This window comes from Heliangelus exortis, chromosome W (assembly GCF_036169615.1).
Source record: "Heliangelus exortis chromosome W, bHelExo1.hap1, whole genome shotgun sequence".
In the NCBI taxonomy this organism is placed as follows: Eukaryota; Metazoa; Chordata; class Aves; order Apodiformes; family Trochilidae; genus Heliangelus; species Heliangelus exortis.
The window spans coordinates 6260821-6284859 of record NC_092453.1 but is presented as its reverse complement, the minus strand read 5'-3'; the positions used below and the strand labels follow the sequence as shown (position 1 = coordinate 6284859).

The following is a 24039-nucleotide window of genomic DNA, read 5'->3' as shown; positions in this document are numbered from 1 at the left end:
CAGGTAAAACCACTGAAACCAAATAACTTGGCTGGGAACGGGGGCTCCAGGAAAGCACCGAAAAAGCAAAGTTTCAGAGGGCAATAAATTCCTCTCGGCGCAGGCGTAGAGAGGCAATTCGCAGCTGAAAAAAAAATGAACGAGTTCGTTCGCTGCTGGGGAAGGGCTACCGGTTTTTAGTCATAAAAAGTTGTAAAAAGCCCACAAAAGGCTCGTACAAAAAGCCCATAAAAGGCTCGGATTAAAGCTGCACCAAAATAGTAAAGGGATAGTTAAGCGCGCAGAAAATAGAGAACGAAGTAGCCCTAGACTTTCTATTCTATTTCTATTCTATTCTAGACCTTTTTTAGTAGTTTCTTACAGAAACGTGCCGTAAAAGATGTGGATTTTAAAAAAGATCCGGCGGTGTTTGTAGCATACGGCCGCACATATCAGTTTTTTACTGACCCTGCTAACTTATTTGATGAGAAAGAATAGAAAACCTTAGGAGATATTTTGTGGTATAAGGTAATAGAAGAGGATAAGACAGCTCGTAAGTTAATGAAACCGTGGCAGACAGTGATTACTTGCTTGCACCGTTATCACACAGAAAAGAAAATTGCCGCTGTAGCTTCGGCAACCTTAAAAGGGCAGCCGATCCCAGATTTGCATCAATTAGGAGTTGATTACGATCCCTGTCCCCCAACGGGAGACGAAATAGTTGTACAGCTTGCTCAAAATTTCCAGTGAAGTTCCGACGCAACCCGCTGCCCTCCCCCCTTCCCCCCCCTCCCTCTGATGTGGCCTGTGCCGGCCATCTTGAGCCACGTGGCTCGGGATGTACGGACGGGACAGAAGTGACCGCTTGCAGCACCGGAAGCAGACTGAACCAGAGTCCGGAAACCCTATGTCCCGCATCATCCAGCGAGGGTGGCTCCAGGGCTGGTCCCGACCTCCATTGGGCCCCGCCTTCGGCCCGACCCCTACGCCGTACATCATCCGACGGGGACGTTCCCAGTCCGCAGCACTCCCCCCCCCCCCCCCTCCTCCAACTAGCTGACACCCCACCCCCCCCGCCCCCGCCGCAAGCAGCCGCTTTTCAGAAATAAAAGCCTGCTGCACGCCACTATCAAACCTTAACGATTAATTGGTCACAAATGCATGAGGAGGCCCTTAATAATAAAGATTATAATTTATCCTCAGTTTTAGATACCTTGCCAAAAGTTTTCCCGATCATATATACAAAAGCTAATCAGGAAATGTGGAGTTGCAGTATCACTCTTTAAATTAGAAATTGCTAACACAATTAAGAGCTACTGTAAATGAATGCGAGTTGCATGCTGAACCAGTCAAGCAAATGATAAGTTAGATCTGGGGCTCAGGACTGTTGCTCCCAGAGGACATAAAAGGAATTATGAGAATGATCATGACTCAATCACCTTTACTGTTATGGCGAGCCCACTGGCAAACATTATGTCACAGATTCGTAGACATTCCTAGAGAACAAAATGACCCCCTGTATGGGATAACAATAAATCAACTTATGGGTTGTGGACAATATGCTAATTTTGAGGCACAAGCAAGATTAGGCCCACATATAATAAGAGAGTTCATGAGATTTGCGAGGGAAGCTATGTGTAAAGTTAGAACTACACCAGTTGTCCCATCTTATATGTCAATTAAGCAAGGCACAGATGAGCCGTTCTCAAAGTTTGCAGACAAATTCACTGATGACATCAACCAGGCTTGTGTACCAGATCAAATGAAAACTACATTGCTCCGTCAGTGTGTCTTAGAGAACAGCAATACCCCTACGAAAAATATAATTTCCTCCATGCCATCGGAAGCATCAATTGAGGAGATGCTGGAATGGTTATTAAGAGTACCAGTAGGGACTCAGGCAATGTTAATTGAGGCAATACAAGATGTAGGGAAAGGTATGGTGCAAGCCCAGCAGCAAGCTCTTGCAGCTCAACAACAAGCCTTTTTAGCCCAACAGCAAGCCCACCAGCAAGTTCTTGCAATCCAGCAAAAGCAACCTCTCACAATCCAGCACCAAGCCTTTGCAGCCTTAGCCCCGTTACGTCCTACCGACACCAGACAGCCGCAACGATCAACCGACAAATGTTTTCGCTGTGGACACACTGGACATCTTCGAAGGCATTGTCGCAAAGCCACAGTCTGGTGTCAACACTGTAATACAAACACTCATGCTACCGAAGTCTGCAGATACCAGGGAAACGGATCGAGGAGCGCGAGGAGACGCGGCACAAAGACCCCAACTGCGGCTCTAGTGTGGACCCCTTCGAACAACAGCAACCAGCCACTTCCACTCCCCCCCAGCAACCAGCCACTTCCACTCCCTGTCAGCAACCAGCCACTTCCACTCCATTCCAGCAACCAGCCACTTCCACTCCCTTCCAACAGTCAGCTACCCCCACCTACTGTGGGAAAAAATCCACGTAGGCTTAAAGGACAACACGCAGTCACCATTATGGTTAAAGTGAAGTCGTTTATTAACAGTGGACACTCGCTTTATATAGAGCCTTTGTTTATATAACGATATCTTGCAGGTGGCTATATCTTGGACACAAATTCTGTTCTCACAGAACTTCTGCTGGCTACCTCATTATGCTGTTATTCTTCTTTTCTACTGCCAGTTCCCTTATCTTTTTCCCATAGCTCATCTTTCAGTAACCTTGCAACTGGGTCTCAAGGCCCTTAGTTTACTCTGACTAAAGCTAAAGAGTCAGGATTGCTCACATGTCTGTTTTCTTCCAGACAGTTTCCCAACATATCCCTCTTTCTGTTTTTGAGCAATCCTGATTTACTTCATCACGTGAGATAACATGCTAATAATACAATGCCATAAACAACATACTAATAATACGAAAGCATCAAAACCAATAATAACAAATATAATTGATAAACCTTGTCTAATTAAATCTCTAAGCTATCCCCATATCCTTAAGTAATTTAACCATTCATTTAACCCAATATATGCAAGAGTTAATTTTTCATGTTATCTTAATCAATCGTTTTTGGTTGTGAATTGACTCTGAATGATCAGATAAATTCATGCAAATACACTCCATCAAAGTCTTCACAAACATAACCTAAAAGCTAATAATAAAAAGTCAGTGGCAGCACGATATTATAAAACTGCATGTCTGACACTATCAACATCTTTTAGCATCTGTGTTAAAATACCAGAAGTTAAGTTCATCTACTTAGCAGTGCAACAGAATAGCACAATCAACAATCAACACATAGACAAGGGATCCCATAATCAACATATAAACGATCACATGAATTACAACATTAACAAGAACCTATTATCAATACAATATGAAAAGCACATTTCACACTGCAATGGAAGGACTTAAATACCTTTTTATTATGAGGAAGGTCTGGTGTCCACTGGCGCGTAGAACCAAGAGGGTAGAGGAGGCTTATCCGACAAAAATTGGTCGGGGGGCCCTAAAAGCGTCCCCAGACCCCTCCCGGGTCATGGCACAGTGGAGTCCTGGTTTCCTTCATGGTTGCCAAATTGAGGCTCAAAAAGGCCTAACAAACAAAGACAGCAAAGGCGCACACTTTCCGCCCCCCCCCTTTTTTTTTTTTTTTTTTTTTTCTCTGCTCTGGTGTCTGCAGCAGGGCTCATTTTCTGAGCAGTAGCAGTTTCTGTGGGAGTAGAAACAACTGTGTCAGCTGTAGCAGACACAGTGGCGATGCTCACCAGCCGTATCTGAGTTGTGCCCTTGTGTGAGGGGGGGCGAGAAGCAGCTGCGGAGGCAGGAGTGGGGGTGCTCTCTGTACCAGGAACAGCTCTTACTCTCCGAACAGCAACTCTTGGCCTCCAAAAAGGCATACTCGTTCTCATAACTGTGGGGGTTTTTTTGGTTTTTTTTTGTTTTTTTTTTTTTTTACTCCTCACCAATATATGAGAAAAATTAACAACAACCACTAGAAGATTCAAAAATGAAATGCTATTGCTACAAAAATCTGGTGGAGTCAGCCTGAAACAAAATGAAGCGGTATAATCTCCCAAACCAAAATTCAAGTGTAATTACCAATTTTTTTTTGTTGTTGTTGTTTTGGTTTGGGGTTTTTTTGTTTGGTTTTTTTTTGGGGTTTTTTTGGGTTTTTTTTTTTTTTATCTCTGTATGAAACACCAGTGGACCACGCACCACAATATAAATCAATATTGAGAACCATATTGCAATGATGGTCCTTAAGCAGCTTTATCTGCTTCTAGGATTTGCTCAGAAGCTTCTGACAATTGGGTGCTGTAGCACCTTTTGGGAGTAGTCCTAATGCACGTTTAGTTTTTTTCATTAGCATTGTCATATGCTGACATATAAAAAATTTTGTTTTCATCTCTTCTGTCAAATCGGGATGTGTGTGATATTACCACTGAATATAAGTGATCCACAAATTTTGGATATGGCTCTGCTCCCCCCTGTTTAATATTTGTAAAAGAGCGGGTTGCTTGTGCAGGATCATGCACAGTTTGCAAAGCTTTATACGCCAATTCTTGTGAAAGTTGTAACACTTCAGTTTGAAACCATGCCTGCAAATCTGCACATACAAAAGGACAAACACCAAGTAACATTTGTGCTTGCACTCCGTATAATGCATCGGTGTTCTGTCTAGGAATCACAGCTTCATTTTCACACAGCATTTGCCATTTATGATGAAATTGCAATTGTTGATTCCACCTTCCGCGCCCCCACTATCCCCTCCACCACCCTCGCCTCCCCATGTTGGATCTAGAAGAGGTGGAGCAGTGGGTGTTAAAGGGTTAAGGGAAGTAGGAGCAGGGATAGGGAACGGATCAGGGGATAAAAATGGATTAGTGCCCCTGGGTTGTTCAGGGTGTTCCCCGGAGCAAAAAACTAGGGTTTTTTCAGGGGTATACTCATCCTTGGTCTCCAGTTCTTTCAGTTTCTTCAGCAGTTCCCTGAGTTGCTTGTCTCCGAGTCCCAGTTCTTTCCTTGGTTGTTGCTCTATAGCAGGCACTGATGGTGTTGACAGGTGAAGCAGAGGATTAATTGATGGCAACTGTGGTCAAGAAGATAAATCAGGCATCGGAGGTGGAGAGGAAGGCAGCGGTGGCAGAGTGTTCAAGAGCCGTGGCAGGCGGGCAGGAGGGGGGGGTCTGCATTCCAAGGTTCCTCGCCTGTGTTCTGTGGCTTCTCTCCCTCTGGGTCCTCAGACGATTCTGGTGGTGTTTTCGGTCGCTTTTCGTTTTCCTTCTCAGTCCCATTTTTGCTTTTCATCTGACCCCCCAGGGTCAAATGGCACAGTTGGCTGAGCTTGAATCAGTATAGTCACTTCAGTTGCTGGTAGGGGTATTTTAGGTGTCTCAAATAACTGTTTAGAGGTCAAGTCCATATTTTGAGCATTCATCGGTATTGGTAGATCAGGCGTTAAGGCAGCAAACGCTGAGGCTGCTGCTCTTTCACTTTTCATTTCTTTAAAGGTTTCTCTAATCAATTTCCAGAGTGTCGCTAAGCGTCGTGCCTCCTTATCTGCATCGTTAATTTTATCCCATAGAGCAGTACCTATGGCTTCCCAAGTAGGTAACTCAAAAACAGTACCCATCGAGGGGATCAAGTCTCTATCCTGTGCCCATTTCAGTAATTCACGTAAGGTCCTGCCTTCGTGTGATAAACCTCTCTTAGAGAGAATACATTGGAGGAGCTTAACTACTGCCTCTTCTTCTTTAGAGAGTGTAGACCCCATCTCCTCCCAAGCCGCTCACCTTTTTCTTGGCAAGATTCTTCAATTCTGAGGTACCTCTTTTGTTCCGTAGCCGGGCACCAGCTACATAGACCGCTGGGGCAGCAATCTCCTTTCGACCGGCTTCTCCGCTCCTGCCGCACTGTTCCTTCGGTCGTCTTTCTCGCTACCCTCTCGTCCCAGCTGTCTTCATCACTCCTGGAAGCAACAGTGAGAGGGTCCCTGTTCGGGCGCCAAATGTTGGAAAAAATCCGCGGAGGCTTAAAGGACGACACGCAGTCACCAATATGGTTAAAGTGAAGTCGTTTATTAACAGTGGACACTCGCTTTATATAGAGCCTTTGTTTATATAACGATATGTTGCAGGTGGCTATATCTTGGACACAAATTCTGTTCTCACAGACCTTCTGCTGGCTACCTCATTATCCTGTTATTCTTCTTCTGTACTGCCAGTTCCCTTATCTTTTTCCCATAGCTCATCTTTCAGTAACCTTGCAACTGGGTCTCAAGGCCCTTAGTTTACTCTAGCTAAAGCTAAATAGTCAGGATTGCTCACATGTCTGTTTTCTTCCAGACAGTTTCCCAACAACCTACCTCCAGCAATCACCCACCCACCTCCCTCCAAACAGCAACCAGTGGAATTCTCGGGCTGGACCTGGCAGCTGCAGTAGATGTGACTCGCAGTGACAGCAAGCCCCAAAAGATCCCTACGGGTATCACCGATCCAGTGAAATATCAAGAAAAACCATGTGGAGCCCTTTTATTAGGACGATCGTCTGCTGGACTTAAGGGTTTGTTTGTCTTGCCAGGAGTAATAGACAGTGACTATACTGGAGAATTTTGTATTGTGGCTATGACTTGGACACCACCTATGGTAATTCCAAAAGGAACTCGAATTGCCCAACTAGTCCCGACACAACAATTAACTGATGCAGCAGCCGTCTCTTCGACAGTTCCCCGCCGAACAGCAGCGTTTGGCTCTACAGGACAAATGGCCTTATTATGCGTGCCTATGGATGAACGCCCCAAAGCACCAATATTATTAGAACATCAGCAGGACCAGTGTCACCTTACAGCGTTACTGGACACAGGAGAAGACATCACTATCGTGGATGAAAAGCTGTGGCCTCGTCACTGGCCAGCTGCCCCAATGATGTCTGGAGTTGAAGGGGTAGGAGGCGCAGCCCAGGTAAAACGAAGCACACAAAAGATTCGTCTTACCCTTGATAACCATACATGCACTCTATTCATCACCATCATGCCATTGCCTAAAAACGTACAGGCCCTTGTTGGCCGAGGTGTACTAAGTCAGATCGGGGCACGCCTGATCACAAGAGACCATTTTTATTGGCGGTCACTCCTTGGGCTTTCCCGATCCCATTGACATGGTTATCATCGCAGACAAAATGGATCGACCAGTGGCCGCTGAAGCGAGAAAGCCTCAGACAAGCACACATCTTAGTACAAGAACAGCAAGAGCAAGGGCACATGCAACCATCAACTAGCCTTTGGAATACTCCAATCGTCATAATTAAAAAGAAGTCTGGCAGGTACCGTTTACTACATGATTTACGTGCAGTTAATTCCCAGATGGAAGCAATGGGAGCTTTTCAGCCCGGAATGACTAACCCCACGACGCTTCCAGAGCGTTGGCATCTACTTACAGTAGACTTAAAAGACTGCTTCTTCACCATACGCATACACCCACAAGGCACAAAGCGATTTGCATTTACACTCCCAGCCCTCAACAGAGAATTCCCTGCTTCACGATTTGAGTGCGTAGTGCTCCCACAGGGCATGAAAAACAGCCCAACTTTGTGTCAACTATTTGTAGATGCAGCATTATTGCCACTACGGCAAGCATGGCCAGATGCCTTAATTTATCATTACATGGATGACATCCTAATAGCACAGCAAGACCCGTTTACTGAGCAGCAGGAGCATTTTTTAACACAACAGCTAAGTCACCAGGGACTCCAAATAGCACCTGAAAAGATACAACGTACACCACCATGGAAGTACCTAGGATGGCATATCACTGAGTCACAAGTTAGACCTCAAAAATCTGCTCTCCATTTGACTCTTAACACCTTACATGATGTACAACGATTCTTAGGTGATGTTCAATGGTTACGCCCTGTGATCGGTATAACAAACAATCACCTAGAACCGTTATGACCACTTCTTAAAGGCACCGATCCTGCATCCCCTGTTACCCTTTCAACAGCTCAACAACAGGCCATAAGTGAAATTGGCCTGACAATATCTCAGCGCTCCGTGGATCGCCGTGATGTAAACTTACCCATAGACCTAACCATCCTTACAGGTAAACAGCATTTATTCGGAGCTATCACGCAGTTCAAAAAGAAAAAGGGGGAGACTAGGTCTGCTGATATCCGTGTTTTAGAATGGATCTTTGGACCACTACAGCCAAAAACTACAATTCAAACAAAGATTGAGGCATTGGCCCTTCTAATTTGTAAAGGCCAAACCCGTATTATCCAAATTACTGGAGATGAACCTAGCACAATTTATCTTCCAATGAAGCAAGGAGAGTTGGACTGGTATTTGCAGCACTCTCCAGCCCTACAGTCAAGTCTCCTAGAAGCACCGCAAACCATTGATCTCTCCCTATTGCGGTCTACTGTGTTAAAGTGGATGTCCTTGCATGAATGGATTCCTGTTCCAAAACGATCTGAGGAACCCCTTCAAGATGCACTAACGGTCTTTACCGATGCAGGAAAACGTTCACAACGAACCGCAGTGACGTGGCAAGACAAAGAGCAGTGGTGCCATGAACTCTTGTCCTCACAAGAGGACGATACCCTACAGACTCTAGAGTTGGCAGCCATTGTTTACTCTTTTTCACGCTGGCTGAATGTACATTTTAATGTTGTCTCAGATTCCCTATATGCTGTGGGAGTTGTACAGCGAATTGAGGACGCATATCTCAAAGACGTCGCAAACTGGTGATTAAATGACCTATTTCGTCAGCTGCGGACTGCCATCCAACAGAGAGATCAACCTTTTGCTATCATTCATATTCGGAGTCATCAATGGTCTGATGGCCTAGGAGAAGGCAATGCCTGAGCAGACAGATTGGTTTCGCTATCTGTACCCATGGACCAATTTACTAAGGCGAGAAATGCGCTTGCTACCTTCCACCAGAACGCCAGAGGACTGCACCGTCACTTCCAGATTTCCATGGACGAGGCCAGAGGCATTGTAAAAGCCTGCCCACAGTGTAACCAAAAGGGACTTGGTCTCGGCCTCGGAGTTAATCCCCGAGGTCTTGGTCCAAATGAAAGATGGCAGATGGATGTCACTCATGTACCAGAATTTGGAAGGCTTAAACATGTTCATGTTACTATTGATACTTATATTCATTTTATTTGGGCTACAGCTCAGTCTGGTGAGAAAGCGCTGCAAGTGATGCGATATCTCATCCTTTGTTTCGCCGTCATGGGCGAAACTTTGATTGTTTTGCCTTCCCGAACTTCGACCCTCGACAGAATGTCTGGGTTACCCTTGCGCGTCAGCTTAACACCACTTCCTTTTGTGCCAGTCTAGCGACACCCAAATCGCCTTTTATTACGTATTTAGTTTGTGTACCAGCCTCTGAAGAGATGTGGCCAGTGTTTCAAGCAGCAATGAACCACACACAAGTGCAATTTCATACTGAGAGTCTATGTTCCACCAAGGCCAGTCTAGTGCTTAAGTGACTACGACACTTGGGTTAGTCGTCTGCCTGTTGGGCCCAATCCCTAAGAATTAAGCCTTGTAGACTCTCTAAATGCCACTTTTTGTCTCTGGATGAGTAGCTTGTCCACTGATTGCACAGAAGTCATGGGGAGACAATGTGTTACTACCAGCGTTTTCCCAAATGGCAATTTCAGCCAATGGTGCAACTATAGCCTTCGTGGTGCTACTAACCCATTGCCTGGGACACAGCTTCCTAGGAAATTACCATCAGGGTACTTTTTAATTTGCGGAGATCGGGCATGGTCAGGTATACCGTCCCGTCCCATTGGAGGGCCTTGCACCATTGGTCAACTGAGCTTAGCTATGCCTCACGCACACCCGAACAGTACCCATCGTGTGCGGTGGAAGCGAGGCCTGGCCCAAATACTAGCGCAGGGATGTGATGATGATGTTACCCTTTGGTCCAAATGGCAGGTGATTGTTACTTCTATTTTTTTTTTTTTGCTGGGAGCAGCTGCCGCTCGTGCACATCGGAACCTGGAGAAGTTGAGTTGTTGGGTGGTAAAGTATGCTAGTGATACCAGCAAGGTATTATCTGAATTAGCTGATGATTTATCTTCTGTACAACACGCAGTATTAGAAAATAGAGCTGCTATTGATTTTTTGCTTTTAGCTCTTGGCCATGGTTGTGAAGATTTTGATGGTATGTGTTGTATGAACTTGAGTGATCACTTTAAATCGATACATAAGGAGATACAACAGTTAGTAGAACATACTCAAAATATCAAGTAAGATGTAGCTTTTTTTGGTATAGATGAATTAGTCAATTAGTTTGGCCTCACCGGATGGCTTCAAAGTTTATGTACTTTGTATTATATTGATAACTTTGACGTGTTTTAGTTGTATGTTAGCGATACTTAAGAAGTTATTTGCCAAAGCTGTTAATATTATGAAAAAGATAAAGGTTTTGTTGAAGAATGGTTTGAGGTACAAGGACATGGACCTCTATTAAGTACCAAAAGATTGTGAATAGTTACAAAACAAGTATATTAAAAAAGGGAGAAAAGAGAGAGAAGAAGAAGAGAAAAGAAGAAGAGAAAAGAAAAAGAGAAAAGAAAAAAAAAATTAGGTAGCACATAGTAAAATTAATACATACTGCTTTTAAAAACATGCAAAAAAAAAAAACCCACAAAAAACAGACTTCACCTGTTATGAATGTGGTAAATGAATGTTGCAATCCTAAATTTAACACAATTCCATTCCGCAACTATGAAGGTCCTAGGACTCCATTGTGCTATGAGCCGGTGGGACCTGGAGACGCTTATAGGGGCCTCCCGACAAGATTTCGTCGGGTAAGCCTCTCCTATCCCTCTTTTGGCTCTCTGCACTAGTGGATGCCAGACCTTTCTAATATTGAACAGAGCTCTGTTAAAGAGTGTGTGAGTATGAATGATTGTATGAAATAGAGACGTCATAAATGTGAAGTCTACTCTTACTTGATTAAGACAACGAAATCTGGTTGATAACTTGTTAACCAATTTGTTTGATTCATTACTTGAGTGGTTTGAAGTTTTTAGATTATTTCAGAAGGGCATTATAACACTGAATGTATCAATCTGTTTTATTCATTAATTGAGTGGTTTGAGTAGTTTCTAGATTGTTTTAAAAGGGCATTATATTATTGAATGTATCCTTAAGTTTTGCACGTTTTGTTATTTGCACTATATTTGTTTGAAAATTAGCACTGCAAAATTTTGTTGGTATTGCACGCATTGTCCTTGCCGCTCCCGCAATCCACAACAAAACCTAATAAAAAATCCGTGGAGACTGAAGGGGTTTGTAATGAGTTGTTCAAGGAGAGAACTGTACATTAAGTCAATCATGCTCATCCTTCTGAAAAATCATCCATACGTCAGTTTCTTCAGGGCATTCTTGAGCTCCTGGTTCCTCATGCTTTAGATGAGGGGGTTCACTGCTGGAGGAACCACCAAGCACAGAAATGACAGCATGAGTCCAGGGATGGGGAGGAAATGGAGGGGGGCTTCAGGTGGGCAAAGATGGCTGTGCTGATGAACAGGGAGACAACAGTCAGGTGAGGGAGGCACGTGGAAAAGGCTTTGAGCCTTCCCTGCTCAGAGGGGAACCTCATCACAGCCCTGAAGATCTCCACATAGGACACCACGATGAAAAAAACATCAAAATCCGAAACAGGAACCAGTAACAACAACCCAGATTTCCCTGAGGTAGGAGTGTGAGCAGGAGAGCTTGAGGATCTGGGGGATTTCACAGTAGAACTGGTCCATGGCATTGCCCTGGCAGAGGGGCAGGGAAAATGTATTGGCTGTGTGTAGCAGAGAATAGAGGAACCCAGTGCCCCAGGCAGCCGCTGCCATGTGGACACAAGCTCTGCTTCCCAGGAGGGTCCCGTAGTGCAGGGGTTTGCAGATGGCCACGAAGCGGTTGTAGGACATGATGGTCCAGAGAAACCACTCTGATCCAAGAAAGAAGAAAAGAAAAAAGACCTGCACAACACATCCATTGTAGGAGATGTCCGTGTTGTCCCAGAGCGAATTGGCCATGGCTTTGGGCAGAGTGGTGTAGACGGATCCCAGGTCAAGGAGGGAGAGGTTGAGGAGGAAGAAGTACATGGGGGTGTGGAGGTGGTGGTCACAGGCGATGGTGGTGATGATGAGGCCATTGCCCAGGAGGGCAGCCAGGTAGATGCCCAGGAAGAGCCAGAAGTGCAAGAGCTGCAACTCCTGCCTGCCTGCAAATGCCAGGAGGAGGAACTGGCTGATGGAGCTTCTGTTGGACATCTGCTGTCTCTGGGGATGGTGCACTGTCAGAGAAAGAAAATGTTAAATAAGTAATGTCAGAATTTTCTTGGAAGATCCATTCAGTTTCTCACAGAAATCCCCAAAGCACCTTGCTTCATACAGGAAGAATTTTGGCAAGTCCCATTCATGAGCTGTGGTTGGTGCTGGCTTATGGTGTCATAGGGAGAAGGGGCTGATCTCTGGGCTGTGCAGGAGTCAGTGCTGCCCTACAGAAATTGGTAAAAATGAAACATGGGGGGAATTCAGATTAAATCCAATCTAGACATCCATGAACATTTGAGAATTTTTACCCCCAATGTACCAGCCTCCAAAGCATACCTGAAGGGAAAGTTTTTCATTTTTTCTCTTCTACTTACATCAAAAATAATGACAAGTATTTTTAAGGCAGATATGCCTGAGATATCTACTGGTCTTTAAGGGATATCTGGAGGTAAAGTGTAAGTTTTGTAGAGAAGTGAGGACATGTGGTCTCTCCCTCAGTTCTGCTCTTATCTGTTTCCTTCTGGAGGGCAGCCTGCAGCTCAAGAGGAACCCCCAAGATAGAGACACTGTTAGTGGTAAAGTTTGTCACGTGAAAGCAGTGCTTAAAAAAAGGGGTCCTCTTCATCTCCATGATGAGGAACTGGGGTTGCAAAAGGCAGTTTAAGGGAGGTTTGGGTTTTTATTTTAGCTCCCCCCATCTCTCCCAGGGAATGTTCCTGGACATCTCAAATCCTCAGCATTTCTGCTGCACTCAATGATAACAGAGCAAGGCAAGAGGATTGCCTGTGGACGTGTGTAAAGAAGGGGGAGCTGGTCTGATGAAGGGAGGGTCAGCTCCTCCCCAGCCTCACAGAGGGCATTGTCCAGAGCTCCAGAGGGCAGAGGGAAGATGGACACCTCCTTGCCATGGACACATCTGCTGCCTGGAGCTGCCCCAGCCAGGAGCTGGTTCCTTGGCCCCGTCTCCCTTCCTGCCCCTGCTCACAGAGCCGAGCCGAGCCCAGCCCAGCCCAGCCCAGCCCAGCCCAGCCCAGCCCAGCCCAGCCCAGCCCAGCTCTGCCTTTCAGCCACTCAGGGGGTGCAGGGGCTAAATAACAGGGCACACACCCCCTGAGGACAATGAAAAGGGGAAGCTGAGCTGAGCTGAGCTGAGCTGAGCTGAGCTGAACTGCTGGGGGGTGGTAGGTGGAGGCACTTCCTGAGGTTCTGAGTCCTCCTCCAGCGGATGCTTCAGGAGTCTCAGCCCTGCTCTCCCCTGCATACCTGAGTTTCCATTCCACCAAGCTGCGCCAGAGACAAGTGGAAGCAGAGCCTGAGGAGAGCCCAGACTGGAGCAGGAAAGCCCTGCCCTGAAGGGACTCCTGAAAAGTCTGATGGAGCTCCTGTTGGACATCTGATGCCTCTGGGCATGGTCCTGTCATAGGAGAAACATCAGGGAGAAATCAGGACAAAACTTTCTAAAACAGTAGTGAAATGAGGCAATCAGGTGCCTCTAATTACCAGGTAGTGGGCATGAGCTTGTGTTAAGCCCACCTGTGCCTGATTAAGGCAGGCCCCAACTGCGCATGAGCAGGACTGGGAGGCCAATAAAAGGTGAGCTTCCAAACACAGGCTCAGCTCCTTTGTGAGCAAGCCGGCAAAGAGGTTAGTTGCTTCTGGAGCAGTAGCACTGAGTCAGGCTTACCAATCCTGAGGCAACAAACTCAGGGCACTTTTCGTGCACTTCTCCTGGAACACATGTTGGACCTTTGAGCGCCGTGCCCTAAGAGGTTTGTCTTGCAACATCTGGTTGAGCATGCGGGCAGAGACCTCGGTCTAGCCCTCGCTCAGACGAACCAGAAGGAAGGGAGCCAGTTCCGGCACAAACTAGCATCAGCAGACAACCCAAGCAGTCGGGTACGAAGACCTACTACCTTCCTTCCTCACCATTGATTCACCAAGAAAAAAGAAAAAGATGGGACTGTCATCAGGTACCCCTACTAATGAGAAGCCGATGACATGGGTGAAGGAGCAAGAAATCTCCTCCTCCCTGTCCGCTGCGGCCGTGTGGGAACTTTGGCAGGAGGTCAGTGACCTGTTGGGAAGCCTTCATACATAAGGGGATCAGGAGGCCAGCACCATCGCTTGCCCTGTTCTGCATGATAACAACGGGCCGCCTCAATTCGAACAGCACAGTTGGAAAACCTTACAGCAAGCCAAGAAGACCCTGAGAGAGGGAGGATTAAAATCGGAGAGTGGCCAGGCTGTCCTGGATTGGCTTTTCACCACCGACGCTAATTGCCCCCATGACTGCCGCAATCTGGCCAGGTACCTGCTCACCCCCTCCCAGCAGATTGTCTGGGCCCAAGAATGGGAGCGCCTGGCCCAAGTGGAAGCAAATCACCCTCGAGCACCCCGGGATCCACTATTAGGGATAACCGCCGAGATGCTCACGGGCTCAGGACGCTTTGCAGATGTCCAAGTTCAGCTCCAATTCCCAACCGCACTCCACCATGTCGCTGTGCACCTAGGCCGCCGAGCCTTCTATGTGGTCCCAGAGCCTACTCCAGCCCCTTCATTTACTGCCATCAAGCAAGGGATGAATGAGCCTTTTCAACATTTTGTTGACCGACTTTGGCAATCTGTCATAGCTCAATCCGATCTAGGAGTAGAGCAAAAAGAATCTATGTTCAAGCTGCTGGCATTTGAAAACACAAATCCGAGAATGAAGTCACTGTTCTCCACTTTACCAAAAACAACTGACATCTTGGAGATGCTAGAGGTAGCTGCCAGGGCCACCCAAACACAACAAAACCAAGGTGTTGCGTGAGATGAATCTCGCCGTGGGCGTGAGCTCGGTTCGCGAACAGAGTCAATCGAGCTAGTGTTGGTTCGAGTTAGTATCAGTGAACTAACTTCGATCCGCCTGGCACTCGAGCCTGCTCAGGAACCACACCCAGCCGAACCCGGGCATGCGCCCCTGGGCCAGCCCCAACTGGGCACAGGCGGGGCGAGCACCGTCCGGCCCACCCGGCAAGTCCTGGCACCTGCTGCCTACATTTCCCCTTTTTTTTTTTTTTTTTTTTTTTTTTTTTTTTTTTTTAAGTTTTTATGGGGAAAAAGATGACAAATACGTGAAGATCTTAGTTGCGTGGTGCCTCGTTGTTCAGAGCTGGTGGTACTGGTCTGGTCGGGGCAGGGCGTGTCCATTTGCTGGGCACCCAGAGAGGCCCAGAGTCTGTGGATACACAGCTGTACCCTCTCCCGGTGAACAGCAATGGTCTTGGCCCCATCCATTGACCTGTTGTTGGTTCTTTGTAATAAATTTGGACTTCAGGCATGCTGATGACTTTCTGCGATGAGTAATGTAGAAGGACGGGTGGCTCTTGGGAGTCGCGGCTTAGGCTCAGAAAATTTAGAGTGAAGAGCGCTTTACTAAGCCGTGTCTGTGGGTCCATATTTTCGCTGTCTTTTTGTTTCTGTAGGTATGTCTGCAGGGTGCGATTGGCTCTTTCTACAATCACTTGCCCTGTAGACGAGTGGGGGATTCCTGTAATATGTTTCACTCCCCAGGTAGCGAAAAATTGCTTGAGCTTTGCGCCTGTGTAGGCCAGCGCGTTGTCTGTTTTTATTACCTGAGGGATCCCCATGACAGTGAAACAGTTGGTCAGATGACGGACCACGTGTAGCGCCTTCTCCCCCGTCTGAGCTGTTGCCCAAAGCATGCCTGAGAAGGTGTCAATTGTAACATGGACATATTTCAGTCTTCCGAATTCCGGGACGTGTGTTACGTCCATCTGCCAGATTTCTCCGGCTTGAAGCCCGCGTGGATTCACACCCATTCCCAGGGCAGGGCCGAACTGGGCGCACTGGGGGCAGGCTTTAACGATGCCTTTTGCCTCCTCCCAAGTGATGTCGAACGTGCGCTTCAAGGCCCTAGCGCTCTGATGAAATAGAGAATGGCTGTTCTGGGCTTTGGAGAATTCGGTAACTGGGTTTTGTAAACCTAAGCTGACTAGAGAGTCAGCTTTGGCATTCCCTTCCCCCAGGCCTAGCGCTGTCTTGTGGCTACGGATATGAATAATGCAGCATGGCTGTGTTCGGATTCTCAGCGCATGCTGCAATGATAGGAAGAGTTCCTGTAGCCTTTTGTTGGGCACTGGCTTAATGAGGGCATCCTCGATACGGTTCGCGACTCCGACTGCATATTGGGAGTCGGAGACGATGTTAACGGGAACTTGCTGCCACTGCGTCAGGGCCCAGATGATCGCGAGCAGTTCCAGGGTTTGTAGATTGTCCTCGGAGGTGCCTGGAATCAGATGCTGTTTCCACTGGCCTTTGTCCTTCCATACACAGGCAGCCATTCTGGATCTTTGTCCAGCATCTGTGAATACTGTTATACCGGGCACTGGGTGCTCCGAGACAATCGGTTGCTCGAGCCACTGGAACTGGCTGATAGCTTGTAATCGCTGATGTTTTGGGCCATCATGATGCACCTCGCCGGGATAACCAAGTAGGGCGAGCTGTAGAGGCTCGGAGTGTTGTAGCATCCAGTCAAAATCGGTGGTTTTGATTGGGATGTTGATCCACTCCGGTTCTTGGCCGTCTACTTCCAGGCAGCGCTGGCGACCCTTCCGAATGAGGAATGCTATTACCTCGGTCTTTTGCCATATGCCCTTCTGAGGCATATGGGGAGGGAATAGCCATTCTAAAATAGCTATAGACTCTGATCTTGTAGTCTTGGTTATAAGTCAGATTGAGTTTGCGTTCCCCAGGTATTCTTTTGTTCGTGAAGTCCTGCATGAGTAAAGCGAAGGGGAATGAGGGGTGGTTACATACCCACACTCCGATGGGGTGGGTGGCGTCTCGCCGATCCGCATAGCCGGTTGTCAGCTTGTGGACGACCTGCTTCAAGGCGTTGGAGTGGTCCTCGGTCCAGTCCACAAGTGCCCCTGGATGTGTACCCCGTAATAAGGACAAAAAGGGGTGGATGTCTGCATTGGTGAGACCTATAATGGGTCTAACCCATTGTAGTTCGCCCACTAGTTTTTGGGCGTCATTCAGTGTTTTAACTGAATGGACTACTTCTAATTTTTGAGGTCTCACCATAGCATCAGTTACCTTCCACCCTAGGTAGCTCCAGGGTGACTTCATTTGAATTTTTTCCGGAGCTACGATTAGTCCTTTGGTCTTGAGGTGGTCGGTCAAGACCTGGCCGATGTTTTCGGGGAATGGGGCTTGCTGGCAAAATAAGATATCATCCATATAATGATAAATTATCGTATCCGGCATTGCTTTTCTAATTGGCGCGAGCGCCCGTGCCACATACGATTGGCATATGGTCGGGGAATTTCTCATTCCCTGTGGCAGTACCACCCACTCATATCGCTTCGCTGGTTCACTTTTGTTAACTGATGGGACCGTGAACGCGAAGCGAGCAGTATCTTCACGATTTAAGGGGATATTGAAAAAACAGTCCTTTAAATCCATGACCAGAAGATGCCAGTCTCTAGGTAGCATGGTAAGCAGGGGCAGCCCAGGTTGGAGGGTGCCCATTGGCCACATCTGGTCATTAATTTTTCTCAGATCTTGTATCAATCTCCACTTGCCCGACTTTTTTGGAACCACGAAGATGGGTGTGTTCCACGGGCTCACGGATGGCTGCACGTGTCCAGCGTCTAGCTGTTCTTTTATCAGGCGATTTGCTATGTCTAGCCGCTCCTTGGAAAGTGGCCACTGCTCTACCCAGACAGGGGTGTCCGACTTCCAGTGTAGTCTGGGGGTCAGCGGCATGTCAGCAGTGGCCCTTATTGAAAATTTTGGGAGGGTTGGGTGGGTTCAGGGATAGTGAGGATGGCCCCTATCTGGCTCATCACGTCCCATCCGACCAACCCCCCGAGCTGACCGGGCAAGGGTAACACATATGGTCTCACAGTTACCACTTGCCCTTCTGGAAATTTAATTTGTACTGGTTGGTGCGCTTGCAGGGGGGTGGAACCGCCACCTATCCCCTGAACGGCGTCAGAAACTGCAATAAGCTTCCATTTTCGAGGCCAGATATTCTTACTGATGATTGTGACGTTGGCTCCTGTATCTAGCATTACAGGGAGGGTTTTTACCTCTTTGCCGATTGCCATCTGTATGTTTATAATCGGCCTTGTTCTCATCTGTTGCGCCAGGGTTACCAAGGTGTCTCCAGATGAGCCAAAGGCCCGATCGCCTCTCTCTGTTTTAACGTTCTTTCCTAGGTCTAATTTTGGGAGTGGGACTAGCTGTGCTAATCGGGTCCCTGCCTTAATTACTAGGGGGGGATTTAGTGTAAAACACATTATCTTTATTTCCCCCGTGGAGTCGGCGTCTATAACCCCTGGGAGCACTACTAGTCCCGCCAGTCCTGAGGAAGAACGTCCTACTAAAAGTGCACCAACGTTAGAATTTTCATGGATTACCGGTCCGTACGTGTTTGTTGGTATTGTGTGGACAGCCGTGGTCAGCAGCGTGGTGTCTATCGCAGATTGTAAATCGATGCCGAGGCTTCCCCGGGTTGCTGGGGCGGGGAGCCGGCATACAGCGTTGGCCCGGCTACTTGTATCCCGGCGCGGGGGCCCCTCGCGCTGTCCCTGCCGTTTTTTTGGTACCAGCAGGCTGCGTCGTTGTGTGTCGCTTGCTGACAGCGATTACACCAGACGACTGCAGAGCAGTTTCGCCAGGTGTGTCCCCTTGCGTGGCATCGCGAACAGACCGGGCTGGACTGCCTCTGTCTGTTCGGGCGATTTCGCCGGTTTTGACCGCCACGTCCTCCGTTATTGCCCAGTTTTTGTACTACCGCCGCGAGGAGCTGATGGGTTGGCTCCAATGCGGCGGCGAAAGCACCAGCCATTTCCTGGTGCTGCTGGTGCTGAGACGCCCTGGCGGCAACGTCCAGCATTTCTGATACTGGCGCCGTTTTCGGCAGTGTCGAGAAGAGGGCTTTTGATCTGGGATTTGCATTCTCGAATGCCAGTAGTTTAAACATAGATTCACGCTGCTCTATCGTTAGGTCTGATTGAGCCGTGACAGATTGCCACAGTCGATCGACAAAATTTTGGTAGGGTTCGTTCAACCCTTGCTTTACATTGGTAAATGATGGTACCGGGTGCGGTTCTGGTACTGCGTAAAATGCCTGACGTGCCAGTCTTGCCGCGGCGTGGTGGAGCTCGCGCGGGTATTCTAGCTGAAGATCGATCTCTGCAAAGCGCCTGGAGCCCGTGAGCATCTCCGCTGTGACGCCCGCTAGCGGATCTCCGGGTGCCTTAGCGCGGTTAACTTCCGCCGCGGCGAGGCATTCCCACTCCCTTAACCAGATGATTTGTTGGGAGGGGGTTAGTAGGTACTGAGTTAGACTGCGACAGTCATATGGGCTGTTTACATCGGAAGTGAACAGCCAGTCCAGGATGGCCCGGCCGCTCTCTGACCTCAGCCCCTGTTCTTTGATTATCTGCCTCGCCTGCTGCAGGGTTTTCCATGAGTGTTGTTCAAACACCGGCTGTCCATTAGCGCCCTGCAGCACGGGGCACGCCACAGTGGTGGGCTCCCACTCGCCCTCCAGAATGGCATCCCGGATGATGCCAGACCAGCGCCCTGGGCGACCGGTAGTAGCGCCCCGGGCGTTTTGAAGTTGCCGCGGCGGGGTCGGGACATCATCCTCGTCGTCCGTCAGGGTGGGTGGGTTCCTGTACTGCTGAAAAGCTGGGCGATGTTTGACGTCCCGCTTCTCTATTAGTTGCACGGCCCAAGTGACCTGGTCTTGCAGGGCCAATATCTTGTCTTCCAGCGCAGATACTGCCGCTGGTTGAGGGGCTGCTTTTTTCTCTGCAGCCTTCCGTGGGGCCGGGGGCGGCAGCGGGGGTAACTCTCCGCGGCAGCCGGAGGTGCTGGAAGCCGCGGTTTCCGCCCCATCATTTTCCGGTGTTTCGACTTCCGGGCCGATATCCGATAGGAATTCGGTCACGGTTTGGTGGGGCTTCCCGGACATGCCCTTTATGGCAGGCTTGCCACTGGTCAGCCCCAGACATACTTGCTCGTTTTTTCCTTCCTCCAGGGGTGGCGCCAAGGGGGTCACGGCTGGCGCTCTCTCGGGCTCCTCCCCCTCGGAGGGTGGTGCCGAGGGGGTCACGGCTGGCGCTCTCTCGGGCTCCTCCCCCTCGAAGGGTGGTGCCGAGGGGGTCACAGCAGGCATTTCCTTCGGGGGAAATGCCTCGGTCTTTCGTAACGGTGGTGACAATTGCCACTTCTATTTCGGCTTTCATAAGAGCTAATAGATTGCAAACGACCCGCCAGGTGTTGTCCGCACCAATAATGTCGCCGTTGGTCTCCTTATAGTGGAGACTTGCCAGCAGATTATACACCTCCCCCCAGAGGTTCCAGGCGGTCTCAGGACTCGGGTAGCGGAGGGGTTCCTGCCTTTCCGCCTGGGCTACAATCTGCTCGGCAACGGCGGTGCCGGTAGGTTTGCTTGCATAGGATCCCATCATCGGTTTTACTGATGTCGATGTCGAAGAGAAGAAAAGGTTTCTCTTACCCGAATCTTTCGGGGTATCAAACGGTCTGTGGAGAAGGGTCACTTTCGGACGAAACGCTCGGGGAGACGGTTTAGACCGAAATTGCTGCCCGCATTCTCCACCAGATGTTGCGCGAGACGAATCTCGCCGTGGGCGCGAGCTCGGTTCGCGAACAGAGTCAATCGAGCTAGTGTTGGTTCGAGTTAGTATCAGTGAACTAACTTCGATCCGCCTGGCACTCGAGCCTGCTCAGGAACCACACCCTGCCGAACCCGGGCATGCGCACCTGGGCCAGCCCCAACTGGGCACAGGCGGGGCGAGCACCGTCCGGCCCATCACCCGGCAAGTCCTGGCACCTGCTACCTACACCAAGGCATGGCCAGTGCCTTTGCTGCCGCCTTGGAACCCACTCAAAAGCTCCTTGCGGCAGTTGCGCAGAAACTGGACAGAAGAGGAAATCGATACAGAAAGAGAAATCGATCAAGAAAATCCACCCCTGTCTGTTTTCAATGTGGAGCCACAGGCCACTCGGCAAGAGTCTGCTCAGCCACGGTGTGGTGTGACCGATGCCAGAAAGACAACCACAACAACCTGGCATGCAGGTTTGCAAAAAACGGAAGGCGCAGCACGCAAGGCCCCCGCGCCATGACACAAGCAGCCGGGCCAGTGCTTTACACCAGCTCCCCGCCCCAGCCGCAAGGGGAAGCCTGGGCATCGATGTGCCCTCAGCAGTAGAAGTTACCCTCACGACAACACAAGTACACCGGATACAAATGGGAATATATGGACCAATATACGAAGAAGAAAGCATGGTTGGAGCCTTACTAATGGGCCGTTCTTCCCCTGGAGTTGCAGGACTTGTTGTGCTCCCAGGAGTTATAGATGCGGATTATACAGGGGAGATCATGATTACTTGTTTTACATTAACGCCCCCCCTGATAATCAAAGCAGGAACTCGGTTAGCACAACTGGTCCTCCTTCCAAAAATTAATCTGGGGAAGAACACCCCTGTGGAACGAGGCAGTCAAGGCTTTGGATCTTCTGGAAGCACTCTGGTAACCTTAGTGCAACAGATGAAGACAAGGCCAATCATAATTGTAAAGTTGACTGCTGGTTAAGAGGTCAAGACCCTTTCCATGATGATGGACACCAGGGCTGATGTTAACATAATCAACCTTTATGTGTGGCCTCGTCATTGAAAACTTATCACTGCCCACAATGCCGTCCAGGGAATAGGTGGTGGTTCCACCCCCCTTCAGGCCCTTAAACCTGTGCAATTACAGTTCCCCGAAGGACAAGTGGTGACCATACGTCCTTATGTGTTGCTGCTACTGGGACAACTTGGAGGGTTGGTTGGCAGGGAAGTTATGAGCCAACTAGGGGCTGTTCTTTCCATCCATGAACCCACCCAACCCCCTCAATTTTTTCAATAAGGGTCACTGCAGAGGTGGCAGAAAAAAAAACACAAAAAAAAAAAAAAAAACCAAACGCCAAAAAACAGAACAGGAGGAATTGTCATTTTTGTTGTATTGGTGTTTATTAGATCATATGAACTTATTACAATTGTCATTATAAGAAACGGTAGTTCTTCATTTAAAAAAAAAAAAAGGGGGGGGGGTGGGATGAAGTGTAGTGAAATGAGGCAATGAGGCAACCAGGTGCCACTAATTACCAGGTAGTGGGCATGAGCTTGTGTTAAGCCCACCTGTGCCTGATTAGGGCGGGCTCCCACTGCGCATGAGCAGGATTAGGGGGCCAATAAAAGGTGAGGCTTGAAGCACAGCCTCAGCTCATTCCTGAGCAAGCCAGTGGGGAGGTTAGTGGAAGCCAGAGCAGTAGCACCAAGCCAGGCTAACCAATACTGAGGGCAACAGGCTCAGAGCACTAATGGTGCACTTCTGCTGGAACACCTGTTGGACCTCAGAGTGCTATGTCCTAAGAGAGGTTTGTCTCGCAACACCTGAGGAACGTGGAAGAAATATTTGGAGTGAATCTGAGGCTTCTGAGACTGAGTTTGAATTTGATCGGGAATTAAAAGGTGGTGGAAGCAAAACCTCCCCATACTGGTGACGGGGCAGCAGGAACCAGTGGACAGGGAAGCACAGATCATACAGTCCTGATGTCATTTATTAACTGAAAGAAGTAAGAGTTATGGAAAAAAAATCATATTTGGTGAAATATCACATGAAAGGGAATAAGGTAGAGATGCAGAATAAAAATAGGGCTCACATAATAGTGAAACAGTAAGAATGGAAGAAAACAAGGTTGTAATTTGGGAAAAAAGTATCCCAAGTGGGCAACAGCCTGGCCTTGAGACAGTTCTGCAAGATGCCCGCAAGAGAGATGGGAGTGATGGGAAGGAGCGCTCCTCGCAACTTATCTTGGACACAGCCTTGAGCACTGGGTAGAAAATCACAGACTCACAGAAAGTCGGGGGTTGGAAGGGACCTCAAAAGATCATTGAGTCCAACCCCCCTGCCAGAGCAGAGTCACCTAGAGGAGATCACCTAGGAACAATTCCTGGTGCGTTTTGAATGTCCCCAGAGAAGAAGACTCCACGACCTCCCTGAGCAGCCTGTGCCAGTGCTCTGTCACCCTCACAGCAAAAAAAATTCTCCTCGTGTCTATATGAAACCTCCTATGTTCAAGCTTTTGCCTGTTGCCTCTTGTCCTATCATTGGGCATAACTGAGAAGAGCCTGGCACCATCCTCCTGGCTCTCTCCCTTTACATATTTGTAAACATGAATGAGGTCTCCCTTCCCCCCTTCTACAAGCTGAAGAGCTCCAGCTCTCTCAGTTTTCCCTCATAAGGGAGATTTTCCACTTTTCTATCATTTTCCTTCAGGTGCAGGCATTTTTAGGGGACCCTCTGGAACATTATCACTTGGAGAATGCTGCTACACCCTCTCCTCTGAACTGCAAAGTAATGAAATATTTCCTTGCAAAAAAACAAGAGAGTATTTTTTATTAGCTGCACTTTGAAAACTTCCTCTTTAACTCCACCAAGAAAAATTAACATTCTAATGAGCTCTACAGGTTCTGAAGATGTAAATGAAAATTACAAAAAGGTAAACAGCTCTTTAGGACTTTTGAGGATCATTGCATGAACCTCAGATACTGAGAGAACAATGAAGAAATTTCTTCAGAATTCAAAGTCAGGACAAAAAAATCGAAGCACCTCAAGGTATCAATGGGCCCCACTGAGCCTGCCAGAGCTTGTTGATTAGGGCAGGTGCTCAACAGCCCCTGGGGGTCCGGGAGGTGGGGGGACAAG

The 24039-nt window shown here is 48.3% G+C and overlaps 2 protein-coding genes and 1 pseudogene across 2 annotated transcripts in view; all 3 read right to left on the bottom strand.

Moving 5' to 3' along the window:
* The window catches only part of LOC139789285 (zinc finger protein 501-like), a 373834-nt gene that overhangs the window by 267023 nt on the left and 82772 nt on the right, over positions 1–24039 (bottom strand).
* LOC139789172 (olfactory receptor 14J1-like) lies at positions 11382–11897 on the bottom strand (annotated as a pseudogene).
* LOC139789171 (endogenous retrovirus group K member 8 Gag polyprotein-like) lies at positions 18730–20442 on the bottom strand. The gene is made up of 2 exons (XM_071729690.1): positions 20281–20442; positions 18730–20004 (listed from the first exon to the last, which is right to left on the bottom strand). The coding sequence occupies exons 1-2, from the start codon at positions 20440–20442 to the stop codon at positions 18730–18732; spliced, it is 1437 nt and encodes a 478-aa protein (XP_071585791.1).